Source organism: Peromyscus californicus, unplaced genomic scaffold (genome assembly GCF_007827085.1).
Source record: "Peromyscus californicus insignis strain IS unplaced genomic scaffold, ASM782708v3 Scaffold_12__1_contigs__length_115047231, whole genome shotgun sequence".
Lineage (NCBI taxonomy): Eukaryota > Metazoa > Chordata > Mammalia > Rodentia > Cricetidae > Peromyscus > Peromyscus californicus.
The window spans coordinates 78,917,265-78,933,791 of NW_026294413.1; the positions used below are offsets into that span (position 1 = coordinate 78,917,265).

The window sequence follows — 16,527 nt, forward strand, 5'->3', positions numbered from 1 at the left end:
TCTAAAGGAGACTGACTGTTTAAAACCAATGTGGGGAAATCCTAAGAAGGATTTTGGACTCTGGCACCTTGCCTCTGTTCTGTTTTCCTTCTTTTGTTTATTTGTTTGGTTAAGGATGTTTGCAATTCCTGTCTGTCCACAGCTGAACACTTTCCAGGCAGTCCTGGCATCCGATGGATCTGATACCTACGCCCTCTTTCTCTATCCTGCCGACGGCCTTCAGTTCTTTGGAACCCGCCCCAAAGAGTCCTACAATGTCCAGCTGCAGCTTCCCGCTAGGGTGGGTTTCTGCCGAGGGGAGGCGGACGACCTGAAGAGAGAAGTGCCGTATTTCAGCCTGACTACCACTGAGCAGTCCGTGAAAAATCTCTACCAGTAAGTTATGTGGAGTGTGTGCCCGTGCTGTTCCATTGGAAGGACACTTAGGAGGGACATGATCTCAAGTGACCAGAGACCATTGAATAATAAGCTTGGTGGCTTCTAAGGAAGGCGTTGGGTCCAAACCGGGAGCTAAGTTCGACCTTGGAGCTTCAGGCTCTCCAAGGTACAAAAGGTCCTTTATTTCCCCTGTGCTGTTAGGCACAGGAACCAGAACCAGCAGCGATTATGTGTGTGTTTGCAGAGCCACTGGGGCTTGCTAGGAACAACATTATTCTTGGAGCCACATAAAAATATCCAGTAATAACTGTCTCAATGGAGGCTTTTCAGGTTAATTATTACTCAGGAGGAGGCAGCGTGATTTAGTCTTTCAAACAGGTATTGTTGAAGATTAAATTACAAGTAATATAACTTGGGGCAGAGGGGAGAATGGCTGAGGCTTTTAGAAGTCCCAGGATTTCTCCTCTGGCTTCATCGCCTGAAATTATGCTGATAGGGAAATTATGCTGATAGGTTTGCCCACAGCATTGCCAAAGACAGATCTGCTTCTTAGTCTCCCCGATGACTTCTTCTGCTGGTGTGGCCATAGGCCATTCTGCATTTGTCTGTCCGCTTAGTGCTCGTAGGAGGTTGATTGACTCCGGGTGGGCTCCTGGCTTTGCTCTATGGAATACTGGCTCTTCCCACATTGGTTATTTCATGGTCTCCCTTAGCTGCTTCTCAGTCGCACTGAATCGTCACGCTTGGTTATAGGAAAACCTTACCCTTGGGCATGCATCTGTCGTACTTAGCAGCTGGAGGGTGGGCATATGGTTAACTCAGTAGAGATTTATTGGTCACTTACTATCTGCTAAGCATTGTGACAAGACATTTGCAGATGTTATCTTAAATAAAACTCACTCACTCGGCTTATAGGCGGTAAGTATAGCTATCTTCTCGATTTTTTTTAAAATCACCTCAAGGAAATTAAGTAAGGTGCCTGTGTCAGGATTAATGGCCAAGCCATGGTCAAGCACAGATCTGAAGCGCTAAAACATGGATTATGTTTTGTACAGAGCCTCTGTGTCCTTTCCTGTTCTGTGATCCATGCGGGGCATTGCGGGTCTCCTCACCTGCCGTGTCGTCTAGATTCTAGAACAAATTTAGCTCCTTGCCTTCTGTCCCCCTCTCTTCCCATCTCCTACCCAGGAACTTAAAGACTCTCACTCCCAGGGTTGTATGGAGAGCCCTTGGGAGGAGGGCTGAGCACTTGAAATAACTACGATTTTAAGGCAGAGGCCCTGCACACCAACAACATGGAGGGCCAGGAATCACAGAATCCTGGGAAGAGACTTGGCATCTGCATGGCCTCAGGAAGCGGGTGCATGTGTGTGTGTGAGTGCATGTGTGCACATGTGTCTGTGTGTGCAAAGAGCCTGTAAGGAGAAGCAGTTTTGTTTCCCTACCAGAGCCGTAAAGGCCCTCACGTGTGTCACACACGTGCATGCACATGGACACACTCCCGATCTTCTTTCATTTCTTTCTTTGATGCTTTCCAGAAAGAATCAGAATTGCCCAGAGAAGAGCAGAGTGAGACGCCACCAGAATGACTGATAGATCTGGGGTACTCCATGCTTAATAAAATGAAACAAAATACAAACAACAGAATAACATGAAATCAGTGTGAGAATTGCCTGTCCCTTCTTTGAGTGACAGCCCTGTCTCTTCTTTGAGTGACAGCCCTGCCACCTGTCCATCCAGAATGGGCTTTGCCTCCTTTTCAGCGTCTTTGTGCTTGACGCTGTCTTCTAGGCCCCTTTCCTCCAGATTCTGTCAGTATTATCATAGTGTGGGTTTAAACACTGAATCATATATGCCCAACATCGTGAGGACAACATTTGTGAGCTCCGGGAGCTCACAAGCATGCTCCTGCTTCTCTCTGGAGACTCTGATGTGTATCTCCAACGGGCGGGTCATTTTCCTAGTCCTGGAATCTCCTTCTCAGTGGAGGTCATGCGTCGTCCTTCATCCTTGCAGTGCTCCTTTGAATATGTAAATATGCACATTCAGGAAGGGGAGAGAGTAGTTATTAAGTGTTAGCCACAGGGCCTGTGCTGGGCCTTTAATGTGGGTTTTCTCCCACGTTCTTCACAAGAACTCAGGCAGGAAGGCACGGCCATCCCATTTTATGATCCAGTTTTTCTTTCTAGGAGACAAATTCTTTCTCTCAGGAAGTATTCCAAATGACCTCGGAGTGTAGGATAAACTAATTGGTTAGTTTCCCACCAGGCACTGGGGCAAGCAGCAGGATATTGATTTATGTCTCATTAGAAGGCATTTATTTAGCTTTACTCTTTCATAATTTGTATTTTCCTACTCCTTGAAGCTTTTATAGCTGTCCATTTCCAAATTCAAGAGGCTTCCCAGCTGCAGCACCTCCGCTGTGGGGGTGAGCTCGGACTCCGAGGGCTTCCTCTTACCTGATGGTTTTCAGTTTTTAAAATGACACCGTGTGTTTGGGGCGGGGGCTGTTTGGGGGTGTTTTTGCTGTCCTTCCACCGTCTGGAATCTGGATATAGCTCTCAGTTCTTGTTGATAAGCAGGCTTCCCTGCTGAACCATTTTACCAGCCTGGATTTTTGTCTTCTTTAGTGTTGTTTATTTACAACATTGATTTCTATAAGCATGCTAAGTGGGAGCGGGAGGGAGGCCCTGCTGGGTAGAATGCTCGCCTTGCGGACGGACGTGAAGCCCCGATTTGATCTTAGTACCACATAAACTGGTGCAGCAGCTCACACCTATTATCCCAGTCTTTGGGAGGTGGAGGCAGAAGGAAGAGAAGCTCAGGGTCATCCTCTGCTACATGGTGATTTGGAGGCCAGCCTGAGCTACATGAGCCCATGTCTCAAAACATAAAGAGAAACCGCGGCAGGTGGATATAGAAAATCACAGAAAGAATGGCAGTCTGCTTTCTGTATCTAGGTGGACTGTAGCAGGTGCTGCAGTCCGCTTTCTGTTGTGATAAAACCCTGAACCAAAGCAACCTGGGGAGGAAAGGGTTTATTTGGCTTATATATCCTGGGTCACAGTGCATTGAGGGAAGGCGAGGCAGGAACTCAGACAGGACAGGAACCTGGAGGGAGGCAGGAACTGAAGCAGAACATCCCATTTGGTTTTGGGTTGTAGAGCAAAAAAAAAAAAATTTTTTTTTTTTGAGACAGAGTTTCTCTGTATTGCTTTGGAGCCTGTGCTTGAACTCACTCTGTAGACCAGGCTGGCCTCGAACTCACAGAGATCCGCCTGCCTCTGCCTCCTGAGTGCTGGGATTAAAGGTATGCTCTACCACCGCCCGGCTTAGAGCAGATTTATAATGGGAATGTTTTAGTATTGCGTACATGATACCAAACCAAGGGCAGCTTATATCAAAGTTCCAGCATGATATTTTAGTTACTTACCTAGAAGGTTTGCCACTGTTAGACAGACGTCGGGGAAAATCCGGCTTGGATCTTTGTAGTCTCGGTTTTGAAATGAGTTGTGAAGGAGGATGAGGAGACCTGTAACAATCAGCTCTTTCCTTTGCTCTTAGATTAAGCAACCTGGGGATTCCTGGAGCGTGGGCTTTTCATATCGGCAGCAGGGTTCCCCTGGACAGTGTCAGGCCAGCGACAGTGGGAGGCGACCTTTCCACAGCCCGCTCTTCGGCTGCTCTGGAGCACTCCCTCAACCATGCTGCGGCCCTGGAGAGCTATTCGGAGGACAATTTCGATTATTACGACGAGAATGAAGAGGACATTGAGTACCCACCTGTTGACCCAGGGGAGGCCTTCGAAGGCCACAGCAGAATTGATGTATCATTCAATTCAAAGGCTGATCCAGGCCCCTTGGAAAGTGGGACCTTGTCTCCAGATGCTGATCGGGCTTCTCCTTTGCCACACCCTGGTGACTGGCCACCCTATCGGGAAACAGAATCGGCTTCCTTGGACCCTCAAACCAAACAGGGGGTCTCTGTGGTAGAGGACCCAGATTTCAAGGACCCAATGAAGCCTTTGGATCATATGGGTACCCGGACCCAGGCTCCTCCAGAGGCAGATGCAACTCTCCTGACTCCAGGCAAGGAAGACCTTGGGAACAGAAGCACCCAGCCCGACCCTGATGCAGGGCCAGAGCCTTCAGGGCCGGATGTTCCTGTCCCTCCTCTGGAAGGAGTTCTTCCAAATTACCCAGTGTCTGGTCATGTGCCCCCCCTGAGTGGAGGGAGGAGGTATGTGGTAGGAGTGGAGGACCATGTCGGTTCTCACGATCAAGGTAAGTGCCTTGGAAAACTGGGTGTTTGAGACTTCATGTAAAAAACACGTAGAATTGTCAAGCTGGACATGGTCACTCACCTATGGTAGTCCCAGCACAGGGGAGGCAGAGGCTGAAGGCCAGACTGGGCTATATAGAATTCTGGGTCAGCCTGGATTAGAGAGGGAGACCTTTTCCAAAACAAAACAAAAAAAATAAAGTTCTGATTTTTCTCCTAAGTGAATAGGTGAAAAGTTTAGCAAGAAGATTGGAACTGATTTTTTTCCTCCTTGTGTTTAAGGAGATAAATTTCCTTTGCCAAGTAAATCTTGGCAGGAGAGTTCTTCTTGGAGTCTCCTGACCGTTAATAATGTGTTCTAAAAATTAAGCCTCATGGAGTGGGGAAAGAACTGGGCCGTTTGTGCCAGCTAGCCTCTCAAGAGTAATGAAATATTTCAGTTTGCAAGTTCAGGGAAGGTGAGCCGTTTGGAGGCTTCATAGGCAATCCAGGGTGGAGGGCTAAGCCAAATGGCTCTGACCGTGGTGAGATGTGCAGGCTTTGGCACACACTCGGAAGCGCCCATGGAGAGGACATGGTAGACACCTGTGTCTGCCGTTGTTTCTGGTTCTGGTCCCTGCAGCTGTGGCCTTCACCTCCTTGACCCATATCCTCATTCCATGACTCACTGACCGGAGCTGGAGGGAGGTGGGGGAATGCCCAGAGAGGACAGCACTCCATCCACACTGAGGGACTGGGGAACTGGCCCTGGGTTCATCCCCCTTATTCCGGGCCTACTCACTGATCTCTGCCAGGAGGCCAGGGTCAGAGGTGACAACCTTCTCCACGTGTTTCACCTTTTCCGTTTTCCCATCCATGACAAAAACATACTAACCTAACGAAGAGGACCTTCTGGGTGCTGCCGCGACACTTTTTTTTCTTTTGCAGGATGTGGTTTGGAGAAATACTTCGGGAGGAAAGAAAACCACTTTGTGTTTGACAGAGCATTAAGTGAGAATTAGTGGAAGAGCGCTGATGTCAAATTTGAATCTTGGCTGTCTTGAGGCAACTTATTTCTCCCGCAAGCCTCTGATTTCTCCTAGATGTACTGCCAGGGTTTGATGTGAATATATGTGAGGTTCTCAGCGCCTACATTAGTTCTTTAAAATAGTGGCTGCCGTTACTAGTTTTTAGAGGATTTAAAGCATTGGAAGTGGGGTGGAGGATGGGTGGAGAATGAACAGAAATGTGAAAACAAAAAGGACCCATTAAAAAGTCTTTTTGCCCTGATTCCCTTCTCCCTGATGGAGTCAGATGAGCCATGGTTTCTGTAAATGCAAAGGCGTGGACCTTTTTCTTGAAGGTCCTAGAGCTTTCAGATCCTTCTAACAGTCTCCAATAGTTTCCGCGTGATTTCTTTCTGTCTATTACAGGCATGAATCAAAGGTTTCCTCTAAGGGATTCTGTGGTACAGATGTGTTTCTGAGTGGCATTTTGTTGGGGGCTGTGTTTTCCTGGCCCAACAAGAGCCTGTAGTTATTGAAATGCCAGTCTGTGTGGCTGCCTGCACCCGAGGTTGCTGTGGATATGCCAGTCTGTGTGGCTGGCTGCACCCGAGGTTGCTGTGGATATGCCAGTCTGTGTGGCTGGCTGCACCCGAGGTTGCTGTGGATATGCCAGTCTGTGTGGCTGGCTACACCCGAGGTTGCTGTGGATATGCCAGTCTGTGTGGCTGCCTGCACCCGAGGTTGCTGTGGATATGGCCCAGCGCGAAACTGTAAACTAACTTGCAGCATTATGAGATTTCTTTTGTAACTCAGTTGTGGTTCTCACAGCGAGAACTTGGTAGATGACAATGTGTCACGATGTCAAAGGTTGGGCATGGCTGTTGAGGAGCCCAGAAGGGGCTGAAATGGAACTGGCCGTTGGGAACTGAGGTAATGGCATAACCCGGGAGGGGCATGAACTGTGATATTTATCAGCTGCCAAATGTAGCCAACTATTGACATCTTAAATGGCACAATGTTTAAGGAAAGAACATTCGGAGGGGGAGAATATCTAATTAGAAGTTTTTAAGTCTTAGAGGAAAAAACACTTTTAGATTTTATTTTAAAAATATTTAAGCGTGTTTGTGTGTGTGTAGGCCTAAGCATTAAAAAAAAAAAAAGGAATGTTGTGAGCTGTGTGAAGCACAGAAGCATGTAATTGTTATTATTTATGTGAAAGGAAACACTGGCATCCAGGAGGTTTATCTGCCAACTGTGGGGCTGACTCTGGGTCGCTGGTGACATGAGGGTCACTGAGACCTGGCCAGAACCAGCTCCGGAGTGGACAGTCCATGGCCTCTGGTGGTTGGATGGACATGAGCTCCCCTGCAGCTCTGTTGGGTAGTTGGAGGAAAGACACTGTTTGAACCTGGTTTTTGGAATAGAAAACATCATTCCCAATAAATTTTACCTTCCCCTTTAAGCATTTAGTTGGCTGAGCCAGGGGATAAGGATTTTTTTAAAGGCCCATTAGGACGCGTGTGCATGCGCGTGTGCATGCAGGAGCACATGTTTGCAAGTGTGTGGAGGATGGAGGACAACTTTGAGTGTCGTCCTCAAGAGTGCCATTAACACTGTCTCTTGCTGGCCTCGAACTTGTCAAATAGTCTAGACGGTGGCCAGGAAGTCCTAGAGAGCCGCCTCTCTGTTTTGTTTTCTTAAAACATGGGTTCTGGGAATCAACTTTGGGTCCTAATGCTCGCAGAGCAATTACTTTCCTGACGGAGCCATCGTCCAAGTCCTATGGATTATCTATCCGTCCGTCCATCTGTCTGTCTCCCCACTTCCTCCCTACCTATCATCTATTTATTTTTGAGATAGGCTCTCATTCTGTAGCCCCGGCTTGCTTGGAACTTGTATGTCAACAGCCACCTGCCCTTGTCTCCTGAGTTCTGGAATGATGGTGTGCACCAACATGCTTGGCTACCTACAGACTGACTTTTTTTTTTTTTTTTTTTAAATTCAGAATTCTAGATTCTTTTCATATTACGTCTGTATCAGGCACACTCAGGTTCTGGCCTTGTATAATTTGCTTTACTCCGCTTTCACAGCTCACAGAGCCTGCAACACAGGGGATGTGTGAGCATCCTTTCTCTGAGGTGACCAAGAAATTGCCCAAGCACCCACATGCTCTTCTGTGAGGGAACCATGGGAGACGTTTTCTTGCGATGCATTGTGTCTGCCGCTTCCCTGAGAACGGACTTTGCTTTCCATTGCATTGTCTTGGTTGCTGCTCAGAATTGACTGGCAGGAGGTAGTGTCAGTCTTCTTCTTTTGGAGGCTGGAAATGAGTGGTGTCTCGCTGAGTAAGAGGCGGCAGACATTGCAGCAGGGTCAGGGATTCCCTGGAGGGGCTACATCTGTGCTTGTGGCTGCAGTCAGGGAAGTCTTCCTGAAGGAAAGGATGCTGGAAGTAAGTCTTGGGGTTCTGAGTCTGAGGAAAGAGAAGGGGAGAGTGTGGGAACATTCTGGAAAGATGGGTACAGAGGTGGAAATGGAGCCGGGGGTAGGAGTGAGCTAAGGAGTTGCCAGAGAAGCTTCAGCTGATAGGGCCCAGAGTCTGCTTGCTTTGTGAGGGACAGGCAGTGAGGCTGACGAAGGGTTTTGAGTGCTCTCGAACCTGCCGAGGCTCTTCTGTAAGAACCTTAATGTGCTCTCAGTTGGCAATGTGAACCAGAAGGGAAGGCACCTGGGCTGCAGATACCTCGTGTGTTCTGCCCCATGGAGGGGTCTGCTCTTTCTGTTTGGAAGTCTTTCTTCCTCTCTCCTTCTGGCCTTCAGGGGGTTCCATTGTGGGAGCCCACAAAGGTTTTCGAGTGAGATCTGAGCTTGCTTTACCCAGCAGGGCTGCATAAGGGGATGGCTTGACCACGTGCATGGTTACCAGGTGTTTGAAAGGGTCTGCACTTGGCTGTGCCGGGGGAGGTCTTTTGTTCCACACCTTAGCATTCCTATAAAAAGCCCTTTAGAAGAGCCAGGAGGGACTGGTGGATAAGGATCCAGGCCCTCCCGAGGCTTTCCTGTGTTTCTGTCTCTCTCTCCCCTCTATATTTCTATCTAAATCTCTTATCCCTCATTCCTCAAGAGTCCCTGAGGAAAAAGTGGGAGCGGGTCCCCGCATTCCATAAATTTTCTGATCACTGGAGGTACATTCTTGGAGGAACTCCAGCAGACTGTGCACTCAACCCAGCCCTCCAGGCCCCAAAGCCTCGCACCCATGGCTACCTCCAGGTTGCTAAGATTCTCCCATACCTGTCCTCACACCCGTGTGCAGAGATTCCTTGATGGGTCCCGTCCCTTGTCCACAAGGTGGGAGGAACGGATCCTGTTAGTGTCCTGACCACTCGTGTAAGCTGCCGAAACAACCGAAGTCTGATCAGTTTGTCACCAGCCTCGTCACACACCCTGTAGATACATACAAAATGACCATTGAGACTGGAAGGGAAGACCAGCCTCTGCTATTACAAAGCAAGACGTGATGGTCCTGTGTCGTCTCTCATTCTGGGAGCTGAGGAAATTTGGGGAAGAGAGTCTGCTCTGCAGTGAGAACATTGGCTCCTGTTCTTCAGGTAGCTGTACCGTGTTGTTAAAGGCACGGGTCTGCCAGGCCGCTGCGGGACAGGGACAGGTGCAGGAAACCCTGTACGCTCCTGTGATGCGCACTGTGGGACCTCCTCTCCCGAGGCTGCCCTCAGGCAAGCGAAGGGCTGAGGACAAGTGCTTAAACCTTTCTGAAAAGCGCGAAGATTGAAGGATGGGTCAGAACGAGTACAGAGGAAGATTTTCTGTTTTTGTTAAAAACTCGGAATTAGGATAAGACTCAAGTACTCTGGCAATGTCCTTGCTTCATTTTCTTATATCCCCACCCCCAAGGGTATGAGAACGGTTTTTTAAGAAAACATAAATGAAAAAAAAAAAAAAAGAAGTGGGATTTTACAAACCCTAGCACTAAGATGCCTTTTGCAGTTACCCAAGCTCAGATGACAAGCCAGTGACAGATTGAGCTCATTTAAACCTGGCAGCCTCGGCCCACTGCCCGCCAGACTCAGCTGTGTAGCATTTTGACCATCTATAGTTTGTGGAGGCTGAAGCTCAGATTCCTGGCATTCCTGTAGAGAGTTGGGAAGGACTGTGGGTTTAAGGTGGGCTTCAGAAACAGTCTTTTTAACGATTATGTATCCAGGGGTCCTAGTATACTAACCCTCCCTGTGAAGGACAGATGGTGCCGTGCTGAGGGTGGACAATGATGCTGTTATAGGGTGGGGATGGGTTTCCGGAGCACCCCTCAGCAGCGGTCAAAGCAGCCAGTCATCTGAGTGCAGCTCCTCCGGGTTTCCCACTCTCTTCCCTCTCTCACACCTCACATCCATCAGCAAGACCCTGCTGGTTTTGCCTCGGGAGTCTCCTGAATTGCTGCTTTCTCGTGCTCTTCATTAGCACTTTTTACTACCAAGGCCCCTAGCTCACTGAAGTCAGCCATATTTGTTTCTTGGCTCCTGCCCAGGAGGATTTGCGCTTCAGAGCAGCTGTCGGACTGACATCAAGATCCATGGCTCGGGGAGAGTGTTTAGGAAATACTTGTTCAACTGGCAGATGAATGAAAGAAAGAAAATCGCACGAGCTGTTGGCTTTCACCAACGCATTTCCATTTTAGGCGTTAAGTGTGCAAGTGTCATCTGTGCGGGTGGGTGTGGAAGAGCGTATAAGGGAAGTAAACTTTCCTGAGTTGGGGGCTGTTACGTAACTGAAAAGGGTGTGTGCTTGGTTCAGGTTCAAGTCTCAAAATACAAATTTCCATAAAAATCTGAGGAGAGGGTCAGGTCAGCTAACCAATAGGTAATTGACCTGTCGTAGGTATGATTCGCGTCTTACAGATTTTATAAGAAGCCTTTTTATCAATTTCCATTCTGGTTTCTTGTTAACTTTAGAACCCTTTTCTGAGATCTGAGAGATGGTCACCATGCCTGATGACCTGAGCATGACCCCTGGGAGCGTGATCCATGTGGGAGAAAGGGCTGATTCCCATGGGTTGTTCTCTGACACACACACACACACACACACACACACACACACACACACACTCTCTCTCTCTCTCTCTCTCTCTCTCTCTCTCTCTCTCACTCTCTCTCTCTCTCTCTCTCTCTCTCTCTAACTAGATAAGTATTAAGATAACCCTTTTGCATGTGTAGTCTCCTGTGAGTTACTGAACAGGCCCCGTGACTCATGCTATGATCACATCTAGAGTTTTAGTTGAATTAGCTGAGCTCTCTCTTCTCTGGTCTCCTCTTCATCCCACTCTTCATTTCCTGATGAGGCTTAGAGTAACTGGGGCAATAGGTCTTCCCAAAATAACAAACAGCAGGAATATAGCACAAATCCATCCATCACTTGCTTCGCAAACTGAGCCATGTGTGGAAGCTGGTTTTCTTTTGTGTGTGTGTGTATGTGTGTGTGTGTGTGTGTGTGTGTGTGTGTGTGTGTATGTGTGTCTATGTGTGTCTATGTGTGTGTGTTTCGAGACAGGGTTTCTCTGTGTAGCTTTGGAGCCTGTCCTGGAGCTCACTCTGTAGACCAGGCTGGCCTCGAACTCACAGAGATCCGTCTGCCTTTGCCTCCCAAGTGCTGAGATTAAAGGTGTGAGCCACCATCGCCCGGAGGAAGCTGGTTTTCTTCTGCTTAGACGTAACTGAATGGCTCCCCGGTATACCTGCATTGGATTACCTTTTTGCCTTAGTGCCCGAGGAGGGTGAAGAAGCTGAGTTCCAACTGCACATGCTGGAGAGTTCTGAAGTGAGGGAGTACAGGTGGCGCTTGCCTGTGGTCTCCCAGAGGGACCAAAGTGACTCAGGAGCACACTTTACATGTGCACTTGTCTGAGCTGGGGAAACTTTGCTCTTCGACACACCTGAATTACACTCACATCTTTTTACTCACACTGTTTTTTTGTTGAGATAAGGGGCATAGCTTAATGAGAAAGCTCATGCTCAGTGTGTGCATGAGGCCCTGGGATCCATCTCCAAAACCGCATGCATACGTGCGCGCACACACACACGCACACCATTCCTAAATCAATGATAACAATAAGTTTTCTACATAGAAAGGGCCGTGCTATTCTTGTGCCTTCTTTTTCCTGCAATGAATTTTGTCACTTTTTATTTTTAAAAAAGTTAATGCTTGTCACTTTCTTGTTAAAAAAAAAAGTTGAGTTATGCCTAATTTTTTATTTTTATCAAGCTGGAATTTCTTAGGCAAGTCACTAACTCCATTCTTACAGCTCCTCACCAGCTTTTCCCTTTAACCATGGTGTTCTGACCCGATGACCCCTTGGCTTGCTGCTTCTCAAGGATGTGCTAACTGCAAAAGGAATGCTGGTGCTGCTCCCAATACTTCTCAATAAGTCTTTTTATTTTTAATGCCTGTCTGTGCTTGGGAATGTGCCCATAAGTGTAGATGCCCAAAGAGTCCAGAAGGGGGCGGTAGATCCTGTGGAGCTGGAGTTACTGGTGGTGATGATACCACCCATGTGAGTGCTGGGAACTGAACTCGGGTCCTTACTTCACTGCCATCTCCAGTCCCTTTCACCACTTCTCATCTGTGTGCTTTTCTCAACATGCGGCAAACACCCAGTCCCACCTTTAGCCTTAGTTGGGTACCACGGGGGAGTAGTAAAGGATCCGGAGAAGGATCCTTCAGAGTTCAGTCCCAGCTGCCCACAGCCCTCGTGACTTCAGGTGAGTCACCCTAATCCTCTTGGCTTCCGTTTCTTTATCTGGAAAACATTAAAAATGGCACTGGCTACCCGGGGCTCTGGCGCGAATGGAGGGGTTAATGTTAAAGTAGGCGGGAGAGTGCCTGGTCTGTGTCAAGCCAACTTCAATGTTATCTCTGTCACACTTGTGTCTGCTGATGCAAGCGTGTGTGCCGGCTGCCTCGCTACACGCAGGGAGCCAGCTCTTCCCATCCTCTTGGTTTTCGTTCCCACCCGGAATACTCTAAGTAAATACTGAGGTTTCGGTTCCTTCCACCCACTCCTGTTCCCTTGTTTTCAGACTTAGCCCTGGAAGGCCACCACGACCTGTGTGTTCCTAGGAGTAGCCAGAGCTGGTACCCACATCAGCACCAGTGGGCTAGAATGCTCTAAAACGCTTTGCCCTTGCTGCTTTATCCGAAATCTGGTGTCTCTAGCCTACTCTGGGGGACTGGGAGGCAGAGGCGTACACAGCCACCCTGCCTCCTGGTGGCCGGGCTTGGAATTGGTGTATTGCCCAGCATCCCGGTATAAAGCACTCACCTGCCCTATGACCCAGTTCTCAGACACACTCTGGCGTTTTCTCTTACGGACAATGACATGATGGCATTGACTCCAGACTCCTCTCTTCCTTGCTTTCCTCCCTCCTTCCCTTCTCTCTCTTGCACAAATACCTCTCTTTAATGGGTAGAGTATGTTGGTGGTTTGGCCAACAATCCCTAGGGCATCAAGCTTTTACTCTGGTTCACTGTAGCTTTGTAGAACATCTGTGACCATAGCCTGGGTTGTTAGAAGTGCTGGAAAGGATAAAGCTTGCAAGGACCAAGAGTTTTTTAACCTGTTCCTTCTCGCTTTCCTCCCCAACCCTTCTGCACTTGAAGGCAAGTATGTGTGCATCCTTTAAGTTTGGGTTCCTTAAGAGTTAGCTATAGCCGGGCAGTGGTGGCGCACGCCTTTAATCCCAGCACTCGAGAGGCAGAGCCGGGCGGATCTCTGTGAGTTCGAGGCCAGCCTGGTCTACAGAGTGAGTTCCAGGACAGGCTCCAAAAGCTACACAGAGAAACCCTGTCTCGAAAAAAAACAAAAACAAAAAGAGTTAGCTTTAGACCCTGGTTGTTAGCTCCCTCCTTTGCCTTGCTCTCAGAAGGTCCTCTTATGTCGAATCATACAAAATTGCTAGTGCTTGCCCATTTTTTTAACTCACCAAATGCGTGATTTCATCGAGCGCACTGTAATCTGCGAGCAAGGCTTGCCTTCAGGACTGCGCTCAGACCACAGTGGTGCAGCCTCAACCCAGCTCGCCAGTGTTGTGATGAGACCCAGTTGGCAGCAATGACCTGAGCTTCTTGCCAGAAAATATAAAGCAAGTTAATCCCCCAGGCTGCATGCTATTCCCGTCTCCTCAGCCTCAAAACCTATTTGTTTATTACAGTCCAGGCTAACTTTGTGGAGCAGATGCAGTGTCTGGTGGAGCTCAGTGACGATGGTGGGACCCTTTGGCCTTTCTAACGCTTGTTTGTTTTACTTTGCAGTCTTCTCATATAACGGTGCCAGCAGGGAAACCTGTGAACACAGTCATGGCCAGTGTTCCCGGCATGCCTTCTGTACCGACTATGCCACTGGCTTCTGCTGCCACTGCCAGTCCAGGTTTTATGGAAATGGGAAGCACTGTCTGCCAGAAGGTGATTGACAGGCTGGGGCTACTGTATAGCATCACCGCTTGCCTGTTTCTTGGTACAGTGTGGGCTCTGATTGGTGCTCCTTCCATCTCGGCTATGTCAATCACAGCACTAGCCACTTGCGAGTGTTCGGTGGATGCCTGAGTAACAGATAGGTTTGGGCTGATTTCCCAGTTGGAGAATTAACTAGAAATGTGTCCACTTTGCTCATTCCTAACTCTGTAGAGCCAAAGGGGAGGGAAAAGAAGGAGGATGGGAGAGATTACAGACAGGACTGGGTCGTAAGTGAGTAGTTGGTTGGTTGGAGCATCATCAAAGGGACTTGTTAAGCTAGATGTGGTGGTAGGTGCCTACAGTACTAACACTCAGGAGGAAGGCTGAAGCAGGAGCGTCGGGAGTTGAAGGCTAGTCTGGATTTCATAGTGAGCTCTAAGCTGTCATCCATAGAGATCTTATTTCAAGAAAACCAATATCAATGACTCTAATAATAATATTAAAGTAAGTTTTCCAAAGAGTGAGTATTAGAGAGAGTCAGGGGAGTCATTGTGCCTGTGTACACCTGTCCCCAGCCTGATGATGGCCAACGCTGAGCGGATTGTTTCTGTCTTTCAGGGGCACCTCACCGAGTCAATGGGAAAGTGAGCGGCCACCTCCGAGTGGGTCACGCTCCTGTGCACTTCACTGACGTGGACCTACACGCTTACATCGTGGGCAATGATGGCAGAGCCTATACAGCCATCAGCCACATCCCTCAGCCGGCAGCCCAGGCCCTTCTCCCTGTCATCCCAATCGGAGGCCTGTTTGGCTGGCTCTTCGCTTTGGAGAAGCCGGGCTCTGAGAATGGCTTTAGCCTCACAGGTGAGGAGAGCCAGATTTGGCAATCAGGGATTCAGAAGTAGCACCTGTGGAGCACCTCGAGCTGCTTTTATTTCTGAAGGGGACGGTATCTCTCCCCTAACTCCACCTGCATGTCCTTGACATACATAGGTCATAAGCTTTTTAAGCCGAGTCATGACTACAGAAGAGGTCATGTAACTGGATGTGGGGCTTGCTAAAAAGGTCTCTGGCTGCTCAAAAAATTTGTGAGCACACAGTGAATAGGGATGTTTCTGACAGCACTTGCCTCTGCTGTTCCACCCGACTCCAGAGCAGCCTTGGCTCCGAGCACACGACAGGTACTCTTTGTAAAAGTGTTGCCTGGGACCGGTGTGCTCAGATTCCAGTCTATTGGAGGTTTGGAATTGCAGTGTTTTTGCTGGATGTACAAAGCTTTCGGCTCTTACAGAAACATACCACTTTAATGATGGGTAAAGTTTTCATATTTTCAACTGTCATCCTCAGCGTGTAGGTATCAAGTTAGTGTAGCTTTGTGTCGTTCTCCGTTAATATGTTAGATGTTAAAAACTGTTGTCTGGGTTTCAGACTTCAGTTTCTTGAAAATTAGTCAATGAATTGTAGGTTGTAGGGATTAGGACATATTTTCCAACAATTACTAGAGTGTCCCTAAACGTACTTCTGCCATTTTGGACTTGTATAAAGTGGCATTTTCAGCATCAATGATTTCCTGGGATCAAAATCAGTCGACTCTGAGAAACACTGAAGGTATTCTCTCTCCTGCAGTGTGAAATATTCAACTAAGAGATAATTTTTTGTATAAGCAAGCATGTCCATCTCAGTAGTATACAAGTTTTCTTTCATTTTTAATAAGTGGTAAGTTTATATGTATACCAAAGCATTGCCTTAAAATCAATTTCTTTATGGCTTGTTCTCTGTAAATGTATCCATTTCTTACACATCTGTATATCTGGGTAGAGCAGGGAGTTCTTGGGTGAAAGAGGTCCTGAGTGGAAGATGTTTAAAGGCTCTGGGAGATTGCTCTGCCTCTCAGACTTAACTGCACACAGACCGCCTTGGTGGCTGTGGGACCGACTGGGGCTGGGGTGGAGCTGTGAGTTGCCGATGTGCCCTCAGCCGATGCCAGCACCAGTAGCTGGAACTCTCCCTTTCATAGCCAGGGAGTGTGGATGCGGGGCGGCGGGGGTATTCCTTGGCCTCTCATATACCCACTAATAACACACGTTTCCTTTCTTGCACACAAAGCTGTGTGCTGTGAGAAGAGTTCACGTTGTACTTCTACTCAAGATTTAAACGATATCTTGGGCCAAAAGTAGCTAAAATATATATAGTATGCAAAGTTAAGCTTGAATTTTGGAAAAACAATGTTTTAAAGTATAAGTGTGTCTGTATTATATTACATAGGACATACGTGACTTGATGTATTCGTGGTTTATCTGAAATTTAAATTTAACTGGGTATCCTGGTTTCTATGTGATTTGCTCACCCGGCAACCTCAGAAAGAAGTTCTGAGTTACCTCTTACAAAATACAGACTTCCATAGAGAGACCAGGGCAGGAGA

The 16,527-nt window shown here is 48.0% G+C and overlaps 1 protein-coding gene across 1 annotated transcript in view; it reads left to right on the forward strand.

Moving 5' to 3' along the window:
• Nid2 (nidogen 2) overlaps positions 1 to 16,527 on the forward strand; it is a 59,727-nt gene that overhangs the window by 12,213 nt on the left and 30,987 nt on the right. Inside the window, exons 3-6 of the mRNA XM_052733472.1 lie at positions 143 to 375; positions 3,943 to 4,661; positions 13,965 to 14,114; positions 14,724 to 14,969. Of these exons, the coding sequence (XP_052589432.1) occupies positions 143 to 375; positions 3,943 to 4,661; positions 13,965 to 14,114; positions 14,724 to 14,969 (1,348 nt within the window). The remainder of the gene's footprint in view (positions 1 to 142; positions 376 to 3,942; positions 4,662 to 13,964; positions 14,115 to 14,723; positions 14,970 to 16,527) is intronic.